The sequence below is a fragment of the Oncorhynchus mykiss genome, chromosome 22, assembly GCF_057628025.1.
Source record: "Oncorhynchus mykiss isolate SJ-2025 chromosome 22, ASM5762802v1, whole genome shotgun sequence".
NCBI classification, from domain to species: domain Eukaryota; kingdom Metazoa; phylum Chordata; class Actinopteri; order Salmoniformes; family Salmonidae; genus Oncorhynchus; species Oncorhynchus mykiss.
In genome coordinates, this window is record NC_143043.1 from 32,734,909 (window position 1) to 32,751,889 (window position 16,981).

The following is a 16,981-nucleotide window of genomic DNA, read 5'->3' on the forward strand; positions in this document are numbered from 1 at the left end:
CCTTGAAACATTTAATTGAGGTTCCATTCATTCCTATGGAGGACTGTGCCTACTTGGGAGTGCAAAATATGTCTGGACAGTGGCTTCAAAGCCTCTCAATGGCAAATACATACTGTCAGCAATCCGGGGTTTATATAAGACATATCCAGTGTGTAACCCTGGAATCTTAATATGTTCAAAACCCTACAAAACCAGCTGCAATCACATACATTTGGCAGTTTCTGAGAGGATGAAACCACTTCAACATATGCTACACAGATATAGAATAAATTACACTGTTGGGGTGAATATACTGCAGATGCTTTATAGACCACGTTGATAATCAGTGGCCAAGCCTGTCAAAATAAACCCAGCCACTAAATCTGCAGCGTATTGACTCTACTCTGACGAGAATCAGTTCATCACTGTGTCAATGGGAGAGCAAAGCAAATCGTTAGTCATCTGGCAGATGTCGTCTTGACTTTCAAGTCCTTGTTTTCCTGTTTTCCTTGGCTGGTTTGGGGCCAGCAGCCTTGGTGGCCATCCTTGGCAGATACTGGTTGAATAAAATGTCCCTGCCTGCTCTCCCTCTTTTGCGTCTGCCTGCCTCTAGAACTTGCCTCACTTCTCGCCCCAGAGTGGCAGAGTTACCGTCACTTCCAGCACATTCCCTCAGGCTAGAAAAAGACGTTGTCGCAGAGGGGGATAATAGAGTGGGGCGATAGGTTTGGAGTGGGGACCAAGTCCGGAGCATTGGTCATGTCCGACCACAACTCATACAGTCTGGAAGGTAAATACTGTACCAGCTCTCCTTTTGTTCTCCGTTCCTACCATGGTTGGTGTAAATATTGATATTTTAACATTTTTATTTGGCTTGTTTCTTCCCTGATTCGTTTTTTTCTTTTCTGTTTGTTGTTAGAGGTCAGAGGTGACATTGTGGTGAGTGTGTTTGAGGGGGACATCAGGGACAGTGAGCTGCTGAGCACAGCGTGTAAGGGAGCATCGGAGGTCTACCACACTGCGTCCGTCATAGATGTCATCAAGAAGGTGGACTACAGCAAGATCCACGGAGTCAACGTCAAAGGTATGGTCGAGTTTCACTGAAGCATTGGGTTGGGATTGGCAGCAGCCCTGAGTGAAATGTCCGATACTTTCAAATACTTGAGCTGCACTTGAAAACTGAATTGACCCTGCTAATATACTCATTAATCTAATTTATTCCTCAGGAACCCAGCTCCTTCTGTAGACGTACGTCCAGGAAAGCATGGAGTCCTTCATCTACACCAGCAGCATTGAGGTGGCCGGCCCCAATGCCAACGGAGACCCCATCATCAACGATGACGAGAACACACCCTACCCGTGCTCTATAAAGTTCCCCTTACTGCAGGACCAAAAAGGAAGCTGAGCGGGTCACACTGCAAGCCCAGGGCGAGGGGAACACAGCGCTGGCCCACCTCCAGGCCGCCCGCACCCTCCCTGCGAGACCCCCAGCGGAGAGGCCCCATCGGGGAACTTCTACTACATCTCAGACGACACACCGCCCATCAGCTATTTTGACTTCAACCGTGTTGTGTTGTCGCCGTTGGGCTTCAGGTACCCGCCCATAAACCGGCAGCTCCTCAGCATGCTGAACATGCCCTTTAGCTTCACCTATTGGAGGTCTCAGAGGGACATGGGGTACGTCCCCCGGTATAGCTGGGAGGAGGTACGCAAGTGGACCATGGATTGGTTAGCATCCCAATTACCCAAAGAAAGAAAGTGAATTAAGGCTAAATAACTGCCCAAGGCGCTGCCTGTAAGACTGTTCCTATAGCTGACCATCCCCTGGTCCATGCTTATAATCATTATCACAGTGGTCTGTAATGTGTATATTAAAGTTGCGTGACAGATAACAGTTGCAGGTCCATCTCTAGGTTCACATGGACTAGTATAAAGGTAGAATTGGTAATCCAATGCTGAAATGTAGCTTATCACCATGTAACACAGTGAGTGTCACCCCCAGATGGCCAGAGTCCAGCATGAAAACAAACAGGCATTGATCATCGGTGAGGTCATGGATCCACTGCCAGTGCCCTCCAAGCCCCCATACAGACTAAGCACTTGACCAAGCACTGGGTCCTAAGCAAAACACCGACCAACGACTGGAGCAGGAGGGGTACATGGGTATGTGGGTATGTTTTCATAAGCCTAGTTTACTGTGCCAGCTGAGCTTTACGAGAAAGCAGGGAAGGAAATTCCTCCAACCCCCCATCTCTGTACTGTAATCAGATGTTAACTTAATATTTCAATGCCAGGCATTGTGAAATAACGTATTTTGTTCGACTTAATTCTCTTAAGGAGATTCCTGCCCTGTTTGAGGTTACTGTTGACCAGTAGAGGATTGAATGGCATTTCTAGATCCAAAGGGAACTACAGTACTATTAAATAGTCATTGCATAACTTCAAGCACTGTTGGGAGGGAAAATAGGTTTTCCAAAGCTAAGGATCTGAGGCACTGTTCACCAACCTAAGCGGTAAAGCTACAGAGCAAGTTACCAATCGTGACATTCTTCTTTCAAGAGAATGGGCTGGAAACTGAAAACAGCGGAAACTTTTCTCAGTATTTTAGCATTCTACATCACGTCCACAGTAGGTAAGTACCACTCATCTCTATTGCAGAAGCTTCTTCCTAATACATTTTCATGTAATGAATAAACACTATCCTTGCTCTAAGCATATTTATTATAGCATATGCCACTTCACTGTATGTAAATAACTCTGTTGTGAAACATGATTTTTTTTTGTGCAAATGGTGCATCTGTCATTGTTGTTGTTGGTGGTGGTGGTGTTGTTGTCGTCAAGGTTCTTTATGGACATTTCTCCTCTGAACCAGCAGGGGAGGATGAGGAGCCCAGATCAGAATGTGCTGACTTCAACAACACGACCTGGCTGGAGTACCGTCAGCAGGGCAGCAAGCTACAGGTGCAATACCTGCTTCTGACACGCAAGAATACAGACTGTGCCAGCCTCTTCAGTCAGGAGTCCCTCAGCAACAACAACTCCTACTTCAACTCCTCCCTACCCACCAAGATCATTGTCCATGGATACAGGTAAGGAGAAGGGGAGGGAGGTCAAAAACATGACACGGTCATTTCATACTCTCTTTACAGAGGTGAGAGAGATAGAGAGAGAAGTTATGTTGATGGGCACATATAAAGTCCAAGGGGATCTACAAATAAAACGTATAAGCTATCTCCCTCCCTCCCCCTTCCTTCCTCCTTCCCTCCCAGGGCTCTGGGCAGTAAGCCGTCCTGGGTGAAACAGCTGGCCCAGGCTCTGCTGCGGGCGCAGGATGCCAATGTGGTGGTGGTGGACTGGGTCTATGGGGCCTCCTTCGCCTACAACCTGGTGGTGGAGAACTACAAGGAGGTGGCCGTCCAGATATCTGTCCTCATTAACCAGCTCCAGGTCAGGGCCTAATCATTTGTTTATGTTTACATACTAATAAATGCAATCTCAATGTTCACTGACCAACAGCAAATTCATTTAAAAGTAATGAAAATAACGTAGAACTGATGTCTGTCTCACAGAACCATGGATGCAAACTGGAGTCATTTCACTTCATTGGGGTTAGCCTCGGGGCACACGTGTCTGGATTCGTGGGGACCCTGTTCAAGGGGGAGATAGGGAGAATCACAGGTGAGCTCCATCTGTGTCTGACCCAGTAACAGTTTCACAGGGCCCCTACTGTCTGCAGAACAAGGCTCTACAGGGCCAGACAACGACTGGTCACCACAAAGCAGGGCAGTCACTCACCCTTTCATCTCTGCCAATTGGACTGAATGAGGCTTTCAGCAAAAGAGAGAGCACTCTCCAGAAAACAACAACAGCAGACATTGAAAAGCGCTGCTCTGTATTTGTGAACGATGGAGACGTTACCCTTCTGAGGACACACAACGGCACAACAATGCATACAATTGTCTGTCTTCACATTATCTCTGGTGTTTTTGTCTGAGTAGAGGCATTCAGCCCTGTGATGTGAAGTAGTCTGAATGTTTAGGTGCAGCAAGTCACAGCTGTGTGTGTGTGTGTGTGTGTGTGTGTGTGTGTGTGTGTGTGTGTGTGTGTGTGTGTGTGTGTGTGTGTGTGTGTGTGTGTGTGTGTGTGTGTGTGTGTGTATATATATATATATATATCAGAAGTGTGTGGGGACCAGAAGTCCCCACAAGAAAAGTAAACAAACAACAATTTGACCAACTGGGTACATTTTGTTTGTCCCCACGAGGTCAAATGCTATTTCTAGGGGGACTAGGGTTAAGGTTAGAATTAGTGTTAGGGTTAGGAACTAGGGTTAGTTTTAGGGTTAGGGTTAAGAGCTAGGGTTAGGGTTAGGGTTAAGGTTAGGTTTTTGGGTTAATGTTAAGGTTAGGGTTAGGGGTTAGAGAAAATATGATTTTGAATGGGATTGAATTATGTCCCAATAAAGTTAGCTGCACAAGACTGTGTGTGTGTGCCATATGCCCCCTCTTTTTGCTGTAAAACTGCCCCATAGCAAAATGAGTAGAATTGCAGGAAATTAACTCTAAAACCGCTAGCAAGAGGAGGGCTGCTTAAAGGTTTTACTCGCACGGCTCTGTATGGATGTGTGTACGCAGACCTACGAGCCACCGTGGCCCCTCACGAAGAGTTCAGATTTTTTGTGAACCCCAACCCCATCAAAGTTTCCCATCCCTGCTGTAGCCTATCACTCACTCACCTCAGTCATTCACTGCTCTGTCTGTATCTCCTCCTGTAGGTCTGGACCCAGCTGGGCCCATGTTTAAGGGAGCCGACACGTTTGACCGTCTTGACCCCTCAGATGCACTGTTTGTGGAGGCCATCCACACAGACTCTGACTGTAAGAGAACACTCAAACAATGTTATTGCAAAGACATTTCTGCAATTATCTTTCCACCTAGTTTGCTGGTTATTGGGCTAGGTAGCTAGCTTGGATGCTAGTGTGTTCTGTTTTGTTGTAGGTCTAGTTCCTCTGCAATTCTGTCATAGTCACTACACAAAGGTTGGCTGCACCCCAATAACACTGCTTACCTGACAATCTCCTGATATCAGCCTTTTGTCTATATTTTCTCTCAGACTTTGGTATCTCCATCCCTGTTGGCCATGCTGACTTCTTCCTGAATGGCGGGATGGACCAGGCAGGTTGCGCTCGCTCAAGGTTTGAGTCAAGTAAGTGTGTGCTTTTGCCGCCAAAATGTTTAATTGGTGTAATGTTATTTAAATTGAGAAGCACATCCTACTACAATTGGCATAGAGGCCTGTGCAGAGGCGTCATAGGGGGCACAGGGGCACGTGTTCCCTCAGATGTATTTGTTTATTTGTTTGGTTGTTTCTCTGTAATACTACTAGCCCACCTAGCAATTTTATGAAGTTGGATTTAGCTAGCCCAGATAGATTCACAACATCCCAACCTGATAACTAGCTATCTTAGCTGGCATGCCTGCTGGCAAGGTTGGTAGAATTTAGAAAAGCAATAAATAACTAAATGTACTGACTAAGACTCACATTCCTTTCAATCTTTTACCCAGATTTTAGCAGTGATGAAGAGAAGTATATTTAGTTTCTTAAAAAATAAGAACCACCAGTCAGTTGGATACAAACACCTCAAGAGGTATGCTTAAATATGCAAAAAAAATAGACATGTTTTTTTTTTAATATATAGAATCAATTATCAATTATAACAATTATGTCTCTAAATTGCAGGAAAATCTGTTTCAGGTGTTTGAAAAATGCTATATTCTACAGCGTCCATGATGCCCCTGTGCCTGTGTATGATAGTATGATATGCCTACATAAACTTCAGACATGTCATTATCAACTAAGCACTAACATCCACTGCTAGCAAGCATATACATTTGGTGGTAAGCTGATGGCTACCTGAGCCTCTTCGTTTGTTGTCAGTTCTTGTCTACTTTCCAGTGTATGGCTATGTGATCTGTGACCACATGAGGGCGCTCCACGTCTACATAAGCGCACTGAACGGGACCTGCCCACTGACTGGCATCCCTTGTTCCAGCTATGAGGAATTCCTCAAGGGGCGCTGTTTAGGCTGCCAAGGTGTCTTCAATGGCACATGTCCACAAATAGGTAGGGTTATCAACATGACACAATTTCCTGAAAACTAAACCAACCTGTTGTCTGTGAGTACTTTGATCATTGGAATGTAAAAAATATAAATAAGCCACTTCATACATGTATAGTAGGCTATATGTAAATTATTTTCATCATGTTCATATTTTGATATTTTGAATAGGCCTAATCATATTAAAAGTTCCCAGCACACTTTCCATTTTCATCTTAATCAGATTTCACTCAATGAGAGATAGGGCTTCTGTCTGACCTAGCTAGTGTCACGTCTGGTCTAGTGTCCACTTACAGTATCACTGTGGCCACTGGCACTGCAGATACAGTTACAGACATACAGTATACAGACAAAGAGGTTAATGTAGTCTGGAGGCCTTTCATCTGTCATAGATGCGATAGGAAGGGCTACTTTACATCCATGTGTCCTTGTCTGTTTCAGGGTTATTGGAGAACAGCGGTATGACAGCCTCTCCTCTTCCTCAACAAGAGAAGCTTTTCCTCCTGACAACCTCTGCACCTCCTTTCTGTGGTGAGTAGCTGCATCTAGCCTTCCTCTCGTGATCTCGGACTGACTGTCCAGCTGTTTTCATGACACATCACCACTACTTTCATCCCACAGTTGAATGCTTAAATAAAGCAATATTTGAAGTGATGATGATAAACTTATTTTCCGTCCCCCTCCGCCACCCTCTCCCCCTCAGCCCATCACATCCTGGTGCAGCTAGAGGTATCCCCCCTGGACAAGACTGCTGAGGTGCAGGTGACCCTAAGAACCAGTGGACTTCCTGAAACAGAGCACAGACTCAGGCTGTAGGTATAACAACCTCTAACCTCACTGTTAGAGACAAAACAAATATTTAGACAGCAGCATGAATCACAGCTGTTCACTTTATGATACGTAAACATGGATTATATTCTCAGTAACAGTCATGCTGTGTGTGTGTGTGTATTCTAGAGAGACAGACGGTACAGTTTACAGGAGGGTGATAGCCCACCTGGTGCCACTGTGTGAGATAGATTCCATCCAACTGAAGAACACTGGAGCACGCTTCTACAGACAGGGAGACATCCACTTTGTGTCTGTCTGTATATCAGAGTTCCCCTCTGTCGGGTATATGTCCTTTCATCTATTTAAAACACACACACACACACACACACACACACACAGTCTGTGTGTGCGTACCTGTGCGTGCATATGACACTGTTTCTCATCTGTTTCTCTTTCAGAGAAGTGGAGTCGTTGTGTGTGAAGAAGATTGACATTAGACGAGGATCTCCGTGGAACCATGATTTTGTGCAGCTGTGTGGGAATGACTGAGAACCCTTATGTCCTGAACACACACAACCTATGCACCAACATCTGTTTCTTTCGCTGTGTCAACTTCCCAATAGTTCTGAACTGGCATCCTCTCCTCGTCTCCTTTCCTTTGTCATCAATGATGTGGAATGCTTTGAGCAGTAAGGAGGAAGCCTATCCTGTCCTTATCATTAGGCATGAAGGAAAGGAAATTAGGAGAGTTTTACTGGGACGTAGTCTGTTTCCAGCTCACACAGAAACACACACACATGCAGCCAATAGCTCCTGTTGGAAATATACATACAAACACACTCACACACTCATTTGTTACTGATGGACCACCTACAGCCAGACTACGCTACAATTTTCTTCTGGTGACATTTGTTCTGTATTTTCTAATAGCGTTAGTATCGCTGTACATAATCATTCCGATGCAGCTGAATGTTACTTTCTTAATAAGAGCTTCTGTTGAAGCAAAACAGCTCTGAGAAGCAGGGGTGAGCAATGTGTTCAAATTGTGATGAGTTTGAATACCTCGTCATGATAAACTTGAAGACTCAATCTTATTCGGACTGAGGATGGAGGAGAGAGGAGACATAGATGAAAAATTGACAGTCAATGTATTTTCACCAAGAACTTTATGGAGAAAGATTGGCCCCATGAAAATACATGTTTATCACATTATGTATATGTAGGCCCACATTTTTTTGGGGGGGGGACAACAAAAACAAAATAGTAGAGTCCCTGTTCTATGTTTTCTGTCTAAATGTACTAAATGTACTAAATGTGTGTGAGACATCTCACCTTTACAAGCACGTAGACAAAATGCAGAAGTGTGTGTCTGCCTGTTCAATTTGGAATCATGATTTGAAAATATGCATGCAGGAAGAGAAAACCCTTTTAGCATGCTCTCAGTCAAACATAATTCTCTCAGATTATGTCTGCACAAACAAACAAGATTAACGTGCCCCTAGCTAGCCAACCCAACCCCGGCTGTTAAAACATCTAATGCACATGATTAGTTTAATGTGGAATCATAATAGAATAATCCTATCTCCACTTCAAAAGGCTTTCCATCCAGATGAATGGGAGATGTGAGGGACATAATAAAAAGAGTATATGATTATTTTCTGTGACATTAACTAATAAATTCAGTTAACAACATAATTATGTTCAGTGTCCAGAGTCTCACTCTCTCCTTTATTGTCATGCACAGATGACATCACAGGAGTGAGATAATGTTAGGTGAGAGACTGGGATGTGGTGTTGGGTGGGCCTGATTCCACCCAGGACAGTGGTGATAGTTATATCCCAGGTTGTCTTTCCTGCAGTTCCACTGGTCTTCTCAGGAAAATGCTGTAGATATGCATAAACATTTTGTGATAGTGTTATAAGCTGCACAGCATGACTGTAATAAAGACAACCTGGAACTGTTTGCACTTTTGGTAAAACTATCACAGCTTAGGGGTGTCCGTGGGAGCCAGAGGAGCTCTTCCTCTCTGGTATCGCATTGGTAGAGTCCCAGCGGTTTCCCCTCCTGTGGAATAAACAGAGAACATCTGTCAAAAAACAAGCATAACTGTTACTACGACAACCTTCCTTATGGCAGGCAAGCAGATCATATTCACCTTGTCCAAGTACAGAGAGTATTTAATTTTCACCTAAATGCTATGTATCACGCATTACAGCTGAACATATAGTATGATGTAAGGTTGCAACATGATCTCACAACGAACGTTCCCATTGGTCGAATTACACCGGCATAGTCCTCACATTCCTGACAACAGGTTAACAGTGAGAGATGGAGGAACTACTGACCTGGGATGCCACAATGACATGGAGTGATAGGCTGTTCTCTGAGCCTGGCTGGTCTCTGCTTTCACATGACCCACATCCCTCGCCCTTCTCTCATCCCTTACCCCTGTCAAACCCTCCCCCCTCTCATTCCCTTGCTTGCCGTAGCCACTGTCTAACTGACCATAGCCTGCATCTGAAGGTCAGCAGCAGCCTTTACAATGACAGCAGAGCCAGAGCCCTCCACCAAGCACCCAGCAGCTGTCCTGGAATCCAACCCCCTTCCTGCCCCCCTCTCCCTCCTCCGCCCGAAGCACGATCTGCCCTCGGTTGGGTCAGGGAGGATTTTGGGATAGGGGGAAAGGGAGGGGGTAGTGGGTAGGCATGTGGATTAATGTCATGGCACTGGATCTCTGTCTGCCAGGATATCCCCAGTTTCCAGCAGGCTCTAATCATTGCCTCTGTCAGAGAAAAACACACAGATGATTGCCAGCCTCCCACCCTGCTGTCTCCCTATCCTGGTCCAAACTACAAACCTCCAACATATATACAGATGGTACCCCCATCTGTTTGAACCAACATAAGCTATCAGAGTCACCCTCAGGTAAACTGTTGTGTACAACACTGTCTTTCATCTGGCCAAGCTTTGGAATCCAGCCAGAAAGTACAGTCTAACTAACCTATCTAAAGAAACACACTCTACAGTACATCCAGCTACCAAGAGGGCATGCCACATACCGGAAGAGGAGTGGTGGAGAGGCTGTAATATACTGTACATACATATACAGTATAACATAGAGAATTAGACCAGCAAGAGTTTTGGGGGTAGAGCTCCTGAGGCTTCAGATCTCCATTGAGATGGAGTGGAGGTAAACTGTATAACAACAATCCTCAGAGAGGGTACCCAAGAGGCGAGGTGTCCCAGTTCTGCCAACTCTTTGGTCAATCTAATGTTCTTCCCTTCAGGCTCATTCATTTTGAACAAGAAATGTATTAAGATTACTAACTCACTCTCTAAACATTCATATCATTTAAAAAAACGAAGGAGCAAGCAGTGCATAGCCTTTGCATAAGATAGATGGAATATGTGTGAAAACAAACAGAAAATCACTTCAATAATTGCAAAGTTGAAATGAGGTTCTTTAACACAGGGCAATGCCATTTTAAAACTGGATTAGTGAGAGTGTGGACACAGCAAGCAAAACACGCAAACCCCCCAGCCCACCCTCTCACTGCACACAGGTGTACTTACATGTAGCTTAAGTAGTGGCCCAGTGTGTTAGCTCCAGCAACCTGCCCTCTACCTCAAATAATCCCTCTCACTCCCATAATCCATTAAGGACCCGGTCATATCAGCGAAGTCCTCCAGGACCAGGCTGGTGGAGTCCTCACCAGAGAGCATCTCCATGTCTGAGGGCCAGGGCTGGCGCTGGGGGTGTGGGCCTTGGGGTTGGCGGGGGCTTGCAGTTGATGGGTTGGGGGACTTCTCTTGTATCTGCAGCCGTGGGGTCGGGGGTGTTGGAGGCTCTGACTTCTGGTAGGCAGGCACCGGGACCACATCCACCACTGCTGCCTCCTGCTGCTCCACTGGGTCTACCCGGTCCCTTGCACTACCACTGCGGCTACAGACCTCACCCTCGCTGCCCGGGGGTGAGGGGGCCAGGACATGGTAGAGACTGGGAAGGCGGATGTCGAGGCGCACACCGCTCTTGGCAAAGAGCTTATCATTGAGTGAGTAGAGCTTGTTGGCAATGTCGCTGCCCAGCATGACGGAGAAGAGGCGGGTGATGTAGCGATCCTTGGACAGCAGCATGTAAAGGCGGCGCCGGCGCCACGAGATGTAGCGGCAGTCCGTCTCCGCCGTCAGGGTCACCTGGTGGTTAGGAATGTCAAAAGTCAGGGGTAAGTGTGAAGGACTTACCCCTGGCTTCAGAAATGAATGAATGAATGAATGAATGACGAGAATCCGTCCAGTACCTGAAAGTTCCCCTCCTCATTGGGTCTGAGAGACTCCCACTCAGGAGAGTCCAGGAACTGGAGTGGGAAGATGTAATGGAGGAACTGTCCTTCTAGAGACACACGGATCCTACCAGGGAGAGCAGGAAAGGGCAAGGTTAGTAAGAGAGGAGAGGGGGAAAGTATGGATAGGTGATAATGAGAGAAGAAAGGGAATACACACATCACTAGGTTTGATCCAAAACCTTGAAACAAGTTAACGTGAATATCTATGTCCTTAACCTCAACACTCAGGGAAGTAATCCAAGTTAGACATAGACAGAGGAAAACATCTATTCTTGGTTTATAAATCACAGACATTCCAACAGTGCTCTTTCATGTCTGATTAATGTTGATGGTATTCATTTGAATCAATTGAAACTAGGAATTGCTTGTCATAAACAGATGTCATCTTATGACACCAAATGTTATTTGCATATGATAATAATTAGCTATCCTGAAGTTATAAACTTGACTTGCACTCACATAGCTGTCAGTACCATTAATGAACCATTCATTTTAGAGGCAGTATATGAGGAGTTAGTTAACTGTGTTGGTACACAACCTAAGGAGAGCAAATTTTGGGGGGAAATATCACAACACTTTAGCAGCCGCCAGACCTGGGTCAAATACATTGTATACTTCCAAAATCTTGAACAGCACTTGATTTAATTTGCCCGGTACACTGGAATCAATGTAATAGTCCCACATGAGCTAAATCAAGCACACCTCAAGTACTTGAAAATAAAGTGCTTGACATTATGTATTTGACCCAGCTGTCTGCCGCTAAGGGGAGCAAGTACACTACAGTGAGTCAGTAACACGAATACTCTGTGTTTTACAACGTCTGGGGCTGACATTTTAACCATACCCTCCCAATCCCAACACACACACTAAACCTGATATTAGTCAAAAAGCTAAGAAGTGATGGAGTCACTGCTGAGGACCAGTGTTGGGGAGTAGTGAATTACATTTAGTTCAACTAGTAATTGCATTACATTTTGCAGTAGCATGGTAGTAGTTGAACTAAATTAAAATCTTGGTAGTGTTTTCAGTAAGTAATACATTTTTTGCGATGTAGTGGTGTAGATAACTACTGGAATTACACAGTACTTTATTTTAGCTCAAATAAAATATAGGTGAAGTAGTCCTTTCTTTTTCAATATCAGACATGCCTAATTCTCACTTGAAACACTTTGTGCCTAATATGAACTTTTTGTGTTTAATAGGCTAAATTACACATTATGTTAACATCTGACTCCAGAGTGATCTGTTCTTGCAATTTGTAGTCTATGACATTTCAGATTTAGATATGATCATTTTTCAGGAAGTAGTTTGGATGTAGTGAACTAGTAACTTCAGTTAAGTAAGATTTGTTTTTCTTAAGGGTAGCTTTAGTGTAGCTTATCTTCTTCCAGTGTGAGGTGATTGGTAGCTTGGTAAACTATATTTTCAGAGTAAATTCTCCAACACTGCTGAGGACACATGACCTCTTAAAAGTGTTCTGTATTTCATTATATTGTTGGTAAGTGATATATCTCACTCAGGTTTCCATAAGCCATAGTCTAAGCCATTGTTTTTTTTGGACAGACAGATCAAGAGATAAAATGCTAAGAGAAGAACATTCACTGGGAACACTAACTCTACTACCTGACAATTGCAATCTACCTACAGCAATGTAACTAAACTACAGTTAGCTATGTTCCTCCAGCAACTCAACTAAAACAAGACTCAGGTCTGTTCCAATATCTCCAGTAACATACTACCAAGAACAAACAAAGTAATGTACTATTGATCATACATTCTAAGTGGTATGATACAGACATTAGAACTGACACCCTCCTCTCGCTCACCTCCCTGACAGCAGAAAGGATAGCTGGTTGATGGGCGTCTTGCCCTCCACTGCGTACGTCTCCTCTACTCTTAGGGCCAGCACCTTGTTCTCACAGGCCTCCACAATGTCTTTGAACACCTGTACGGGCACGTCCAGGGGCAGGTAGGTGGCTGAGTAGAGGGCCAACAGCTCCTCGCTGGCCAAACCATCCTGTTGCAGCCTGTATATGAGGTGGCAGATCTGGAACACGCAGGCCACCAGCAGCAGCAGGTTCCAGGTGAACACATCCACCCCACACATGGTCATCCAGCCCCACAGGGCCAGGCAGGTGAAGGCAGGCGTCATGAAACCAAAGATGAACAGGGAGCCGTAGGCGCTGCTGCCCCCCATGTACCCCAGGAATAAGACGGTGTTGCCCAGGTGGTAGAAGGCCCCCTCTGTGTTGTTGGTCCAGCCATCACATGGTGGATGGCCGTAGAAAACCGTCTCCAACAGGGTGGAGTTGTCTGCACTCATGGTGGAGGGAGGCTGTTATTCCAAACAAAACTGTCGAGTTGTTCAATAAGTTCCAAAAAAACAGTTACACTCAGAATATTCCAAAGTTTACTACGCTACTTGAGGTCAAAGCTGGAAGAAAACGTTAGTCCCCGACTCAAGCCTCAAGTTGTTGTTGTTACTTTACCAGTGAGTCTGAAAAGTTGTCACTAGAGTTGGTCTATTTCTTAAAAGTTCAATCAAGGTATTGTCAAAACAGAGAATACGTTGCCAAAAATAGTATGAATTGTCAAAGTTGCTCTGTTGCTCTCTTACGTACAGCTGGACTACAGATCTTCTTTGTCCTGCTTCAGTTATTACACCATAGATATGATTGGAATGGATTTCTCCCTTCTTTTCCCCGTCTATATTTTGCTGTGTCTGTCTCTTGATTTTCTCTCTATTTTACTCAGCCATTTGCTTACTCTGGAGAGCTCACAGTTGGCAGTACAGAGAGAGAGAGGGAGGGAGAGGGGAGAGAGAGGGAGAGGAGGAGAGAGAGACCCCTAGTAGGATAACCATGTTTGGAATTGAAACCCAAGGAGTAGAAAGGCACAGACAGAAAGCAGACCAACTACTTATCATAACACTGCTGGGGAGAGAGAGGAAAAATGGAGAGGGGGGAGCGAGATGATAACAAGTGACAGAGAGAGAGAGAGAGAGAGAGAGACCCTTGAATTGAATTGAGAGAGAGAGGCTATAGTCATGCCTCCAGGTAAGTCACACCAATAAAAACTCTCCCTTCTGCCAAAACGGAACCATCTTTTAATTAACAGAATACTTATTTGGCCCCTAAACCTCTGGTTCAATGTGGGGCCAAGAGAGTGGGTCTGCTCGGTGCATATTTAAATAGTAGAATTACAGTGTAGGTCGGGTTTCAAAAATTCACCATGCCCCACCAGTTAGACACTGTTCTAAGGGGACTGTGTCACTGGAATAGGGGTCAGGGTGAAGTGAGTGGCTTTGATATCATACCACTTGGGATATATTCAAAGCCACACATGATTCTGGTGTGTGTGCGTGTTGTCTTAGAGATTCACAAACAATTAGAACTGAATGTTACATTTGCTTCAAAAGCACAGGTGCTTTGAATCATATAGACTTGTCTAATGATTCTATACAAGGTGTGTAGGCTATGCCCCCACTCACATCTTTCTCGTACTGTACACATACTATCTCCTTTACTTGTGTGTATCAAAGACATCAGTCAAGCAACGGCTGTTCACATGGCAGTCCTGAGTAGCTCCCGCCCTCTGCAGCAGCAGATAAGTTGGAAAGGTCACAGTGTAGGGCTGGTTCCCTGGCATGGCATGACATCCATACAAGGCATTGGGCCAGGGAAAGGGTGCCAATGCAGAGACATCTCAGTGTTCTCTCTGCTAGTATATTACAATGACATTCTTCAGCAGGACACAAAAACAAGATGTATCACAGATACTTGTCCTAAACTACCAAGAAACAAATTGTGCTGGGAAGATTTCTGCAGTTGGTACATTCCAGGTTGTTAACTGCCTAAAATACCTACGTCAATCTATTTGCAGAATTTGGGACACTGGCAACGCTCATTACATTTCCATTAAGCACTTGGCTCCTTTGCAGCGCACAGGCCATTGAATGACCTCCATATCACTGCTCATTATGTTCGCATATTTAGCAAGCATCAGGTCTTTAAAAATTCAAGTCCATTGCTAGCAAGCAGGCTTCTAAACTGCAAGGTACTCTGCACTTTACAGAACAGTGGCACCTGGGGCTGTGTGTACACAGGGAGCCCAATTAAGATATATTTTTTTTTTCACTAGCTGGTCTTTTGACCAATCAGATCAGCTCTTTTGCTTATAATTAGGCAAAAGATCAGAATTGGGCTCTGTGTAAAGGCAGCCCTTGTTGTGAGAAGAATTCAGATATGCCAAGTGTTGACTTGAGCAGAAGTTATTTTAAGCCAAAGTGCATACCAGAGAGAGCAGCTGTCACAAGCCAGCCTCAAACAGGAAGGAGAATATCAAAGGACATTCAAACCAGGAAGTTTTTGCAGGGTGACAGGAAGTAAAGTCTGCCTATGTGTATATAGTTATGGCGTCAGTATGGTTCAGCATGAAATTAGGACAGTACTGCATCCTTAAACGGCAATCCGCAGTTGAAACAAAGCTTTTATCCCGTCCCCATTTCACTAAAATGCTGAGGGATGGTGCTGGAAAAATGTAATCACTCTTAAATGTAGTTAGAACTATGTATGCAAGGACTAACCATCCATGATATAAAAATGTGTTTTAACCATGTTGAGGCTATATAAGGTTTACATTTACTTTGTTTTTATTCCAATGTTTGTAAACAATATTATATTTTGGTTTCTGGTTGGGTACATTTCAACTAAGCTCATTTATAAAGTTACAATTGAAGTTTACATACACTTAGGTTGGAGTCATTAAAACTCATCTTTTAACCACTACACAAATTTCTTGTTAACAAACTATAGTTTTGGCAAGTCAGTTAGGACATCTACTTTGTGCATGACAAAAGGTTTTCCAACAATTGTTTACAGATTATTTCACTGATAATTCACTGTATCCCAATTCCAGTGGGTCAGAAATGTACATACACTAAGTTGACTGTGCCTTTAAACAGCTTGGAAAATTCCAGAAAATTATGTCATGGCTTTAGAAGCTTGATAGGCTAATTGACATCATTTGAGTCAATTGGAGGTGTACCTGTGGATGTATTTCAAGGCCTACCTTCAAACTCTGCGTCTTTGCTTGACATCAAGGGAAAATCCAATGAAATCTGACAAGAAAAAGACCTCAGGAAAAAACTGTAGACCTCCACAAGTCTGGTTCATCCTTGGGAGCAATTTCCAAACGCCTGAAGGTACCACGTTCATCTGTACAAACAATAGTACGCAAGTATAAACACCATGGGACCACGCAGCCATCATACCGCTCAGGAAGAAGACGTGTTCTGTCTCCTAGAGATGAACACACTTTGTTGCAAAAAGTGCAAATCATCCCAACCGTGAAGCACGGGGGTGGCAGCATCATATTGTGGGGGTGCTTTGCTGTAGGAGGGACTGGTGCACTTCACAAAATAGCATCATGAGGTAGGAAAATTATGTGGCTATATTGAAGCAACATCTCAAGCTTGGTCGCAAATGGGTCTACCAAATGGACAATGACCCCAAGCATACTTTCAAAGTTGTGGCAAAATGTCTTAAGGACAACAAAGTCAAGGTATTGGAGTGGCCATCACTAAGCCCTGACCTCAATCCTATAGAACAGTTGTGGGCAGAACTGAAGTTTAAAATTGTTTAAGGCAATGCTACCAAATACTAATTGAGTGTATGTAAACTTCTGACGCATTGGGAATGTGATGAAATAAATAAAATCTGAAATAAATCTATTATTTTGACATTTCACATTCTTAAAATAAAGTGGTGA

The 16,981-nt window shown here is 44.2% G+C and overlaps 2 protein-coding genes and 1 pseudogene across 10 annotated transcripts; 2 read left to right on the plus strand and 1 right to left on the minus strand.

Annotated features, from left to right (window-relative positions):
- The first annotated feature begins 574 nt into the window (after positions 1–574).
- LOC110501671 (3 beta-hydroxysteroid dehydrogenase/Delta 5-->4-isomerase-like) lies at positions 575–1,861 on the plus strand (annotated as a pseudogene). The gene is made up of 3 exons (XR_016490600.1): positions 575–769; positions 899–1,063; positions 1,206–1,861. The product of XR_016490600.1 is annotated as a 3 beta-hydroxysteroid dehydrogenase/Delta 5-->4-isomerase-like (transcript).
- Positions 1,471–8,563, plus strand: LOC110501669 (phospholipase A1 member A). Of its 7 annotated transcripts, XM_090215867.1 has the most exons (13): positions 1,471–1,572; positions 1,982–2,142; positions 2,539–2,611; positions 2,852–3,068; positions 3,249–3,426; positions 3,549–3,657; positions 4,754–4,855; positions 5,092–5,184; positions 5,935–6,102; positions 6,539–6,628; positions 6,801–6,909; positions 7,055–7,210; positions 7,327–8,563. In XM_090215867.1, exons 3-13 carry the CDS (start codon positions 2,542–2,544, stop codon positions 7,415–7,417), a joined length of 1,383 nt encoding a protein of 460 aa, XP_090071993.1. In that variant the 5' UTR covers positions 1,471–1,572; positions 1,982–2,142; positions 2,539–2,541; the 3' UTR covers positions 7,418–8,563. The 7 variants fall into 7 exon arrangements, with proteins under 7 accessions (XP_090071993.1, XP_021435060.1, XP_021435064.1 ...); XM_021579385.3 differs by lacking the exon at positions 1,471–1,572 and having other exon boundaries at positions 1,982–2,150; positions 5,917–6,102; XM_021579389.3 differs by lacking the exon at positions 1,471–1,572 and having other exon boundaries at positions 1,982–2,150.
- LOC110501670 (popeye domain-containing 2) lies at positions 8,016–14,865 on the minus strand. 2 transcript variants are annotated; one of them, XM_021579392.3, is made up of 4 exons: positions 13,039–14,865; positions 11,168–11,276; positions 10,443–11,063; positions 8,016–8,933 (listed from the first exon to the last, which is right to left on the minus strand). In XM_021579392.3, the coding sequence occupies exons 1-3, from the start codon at positions 13,533–13,535 to the stop codon at positions 10,491–10,493; spliced, it is 1,179 nt and encodes a 392-aa protein (XP_021435067.2). In that variant the 5' UTR covers positions 13,536–14,865; the 3' UTR covers positions 8,016–8,933; positions 10,443–10,490. The 2 variants fall into 2 exon arrangements, with proteins under 2 accessions (XP_021435067.2, XP_021435068.2); XM_021579393.3 differs by having other exon boundaries at positions 10,583–11,063; positions 13,039–14,110.
- Between the last annotated feature and the right edge of the window lie 2,116 nt (positions 14,866–16,981).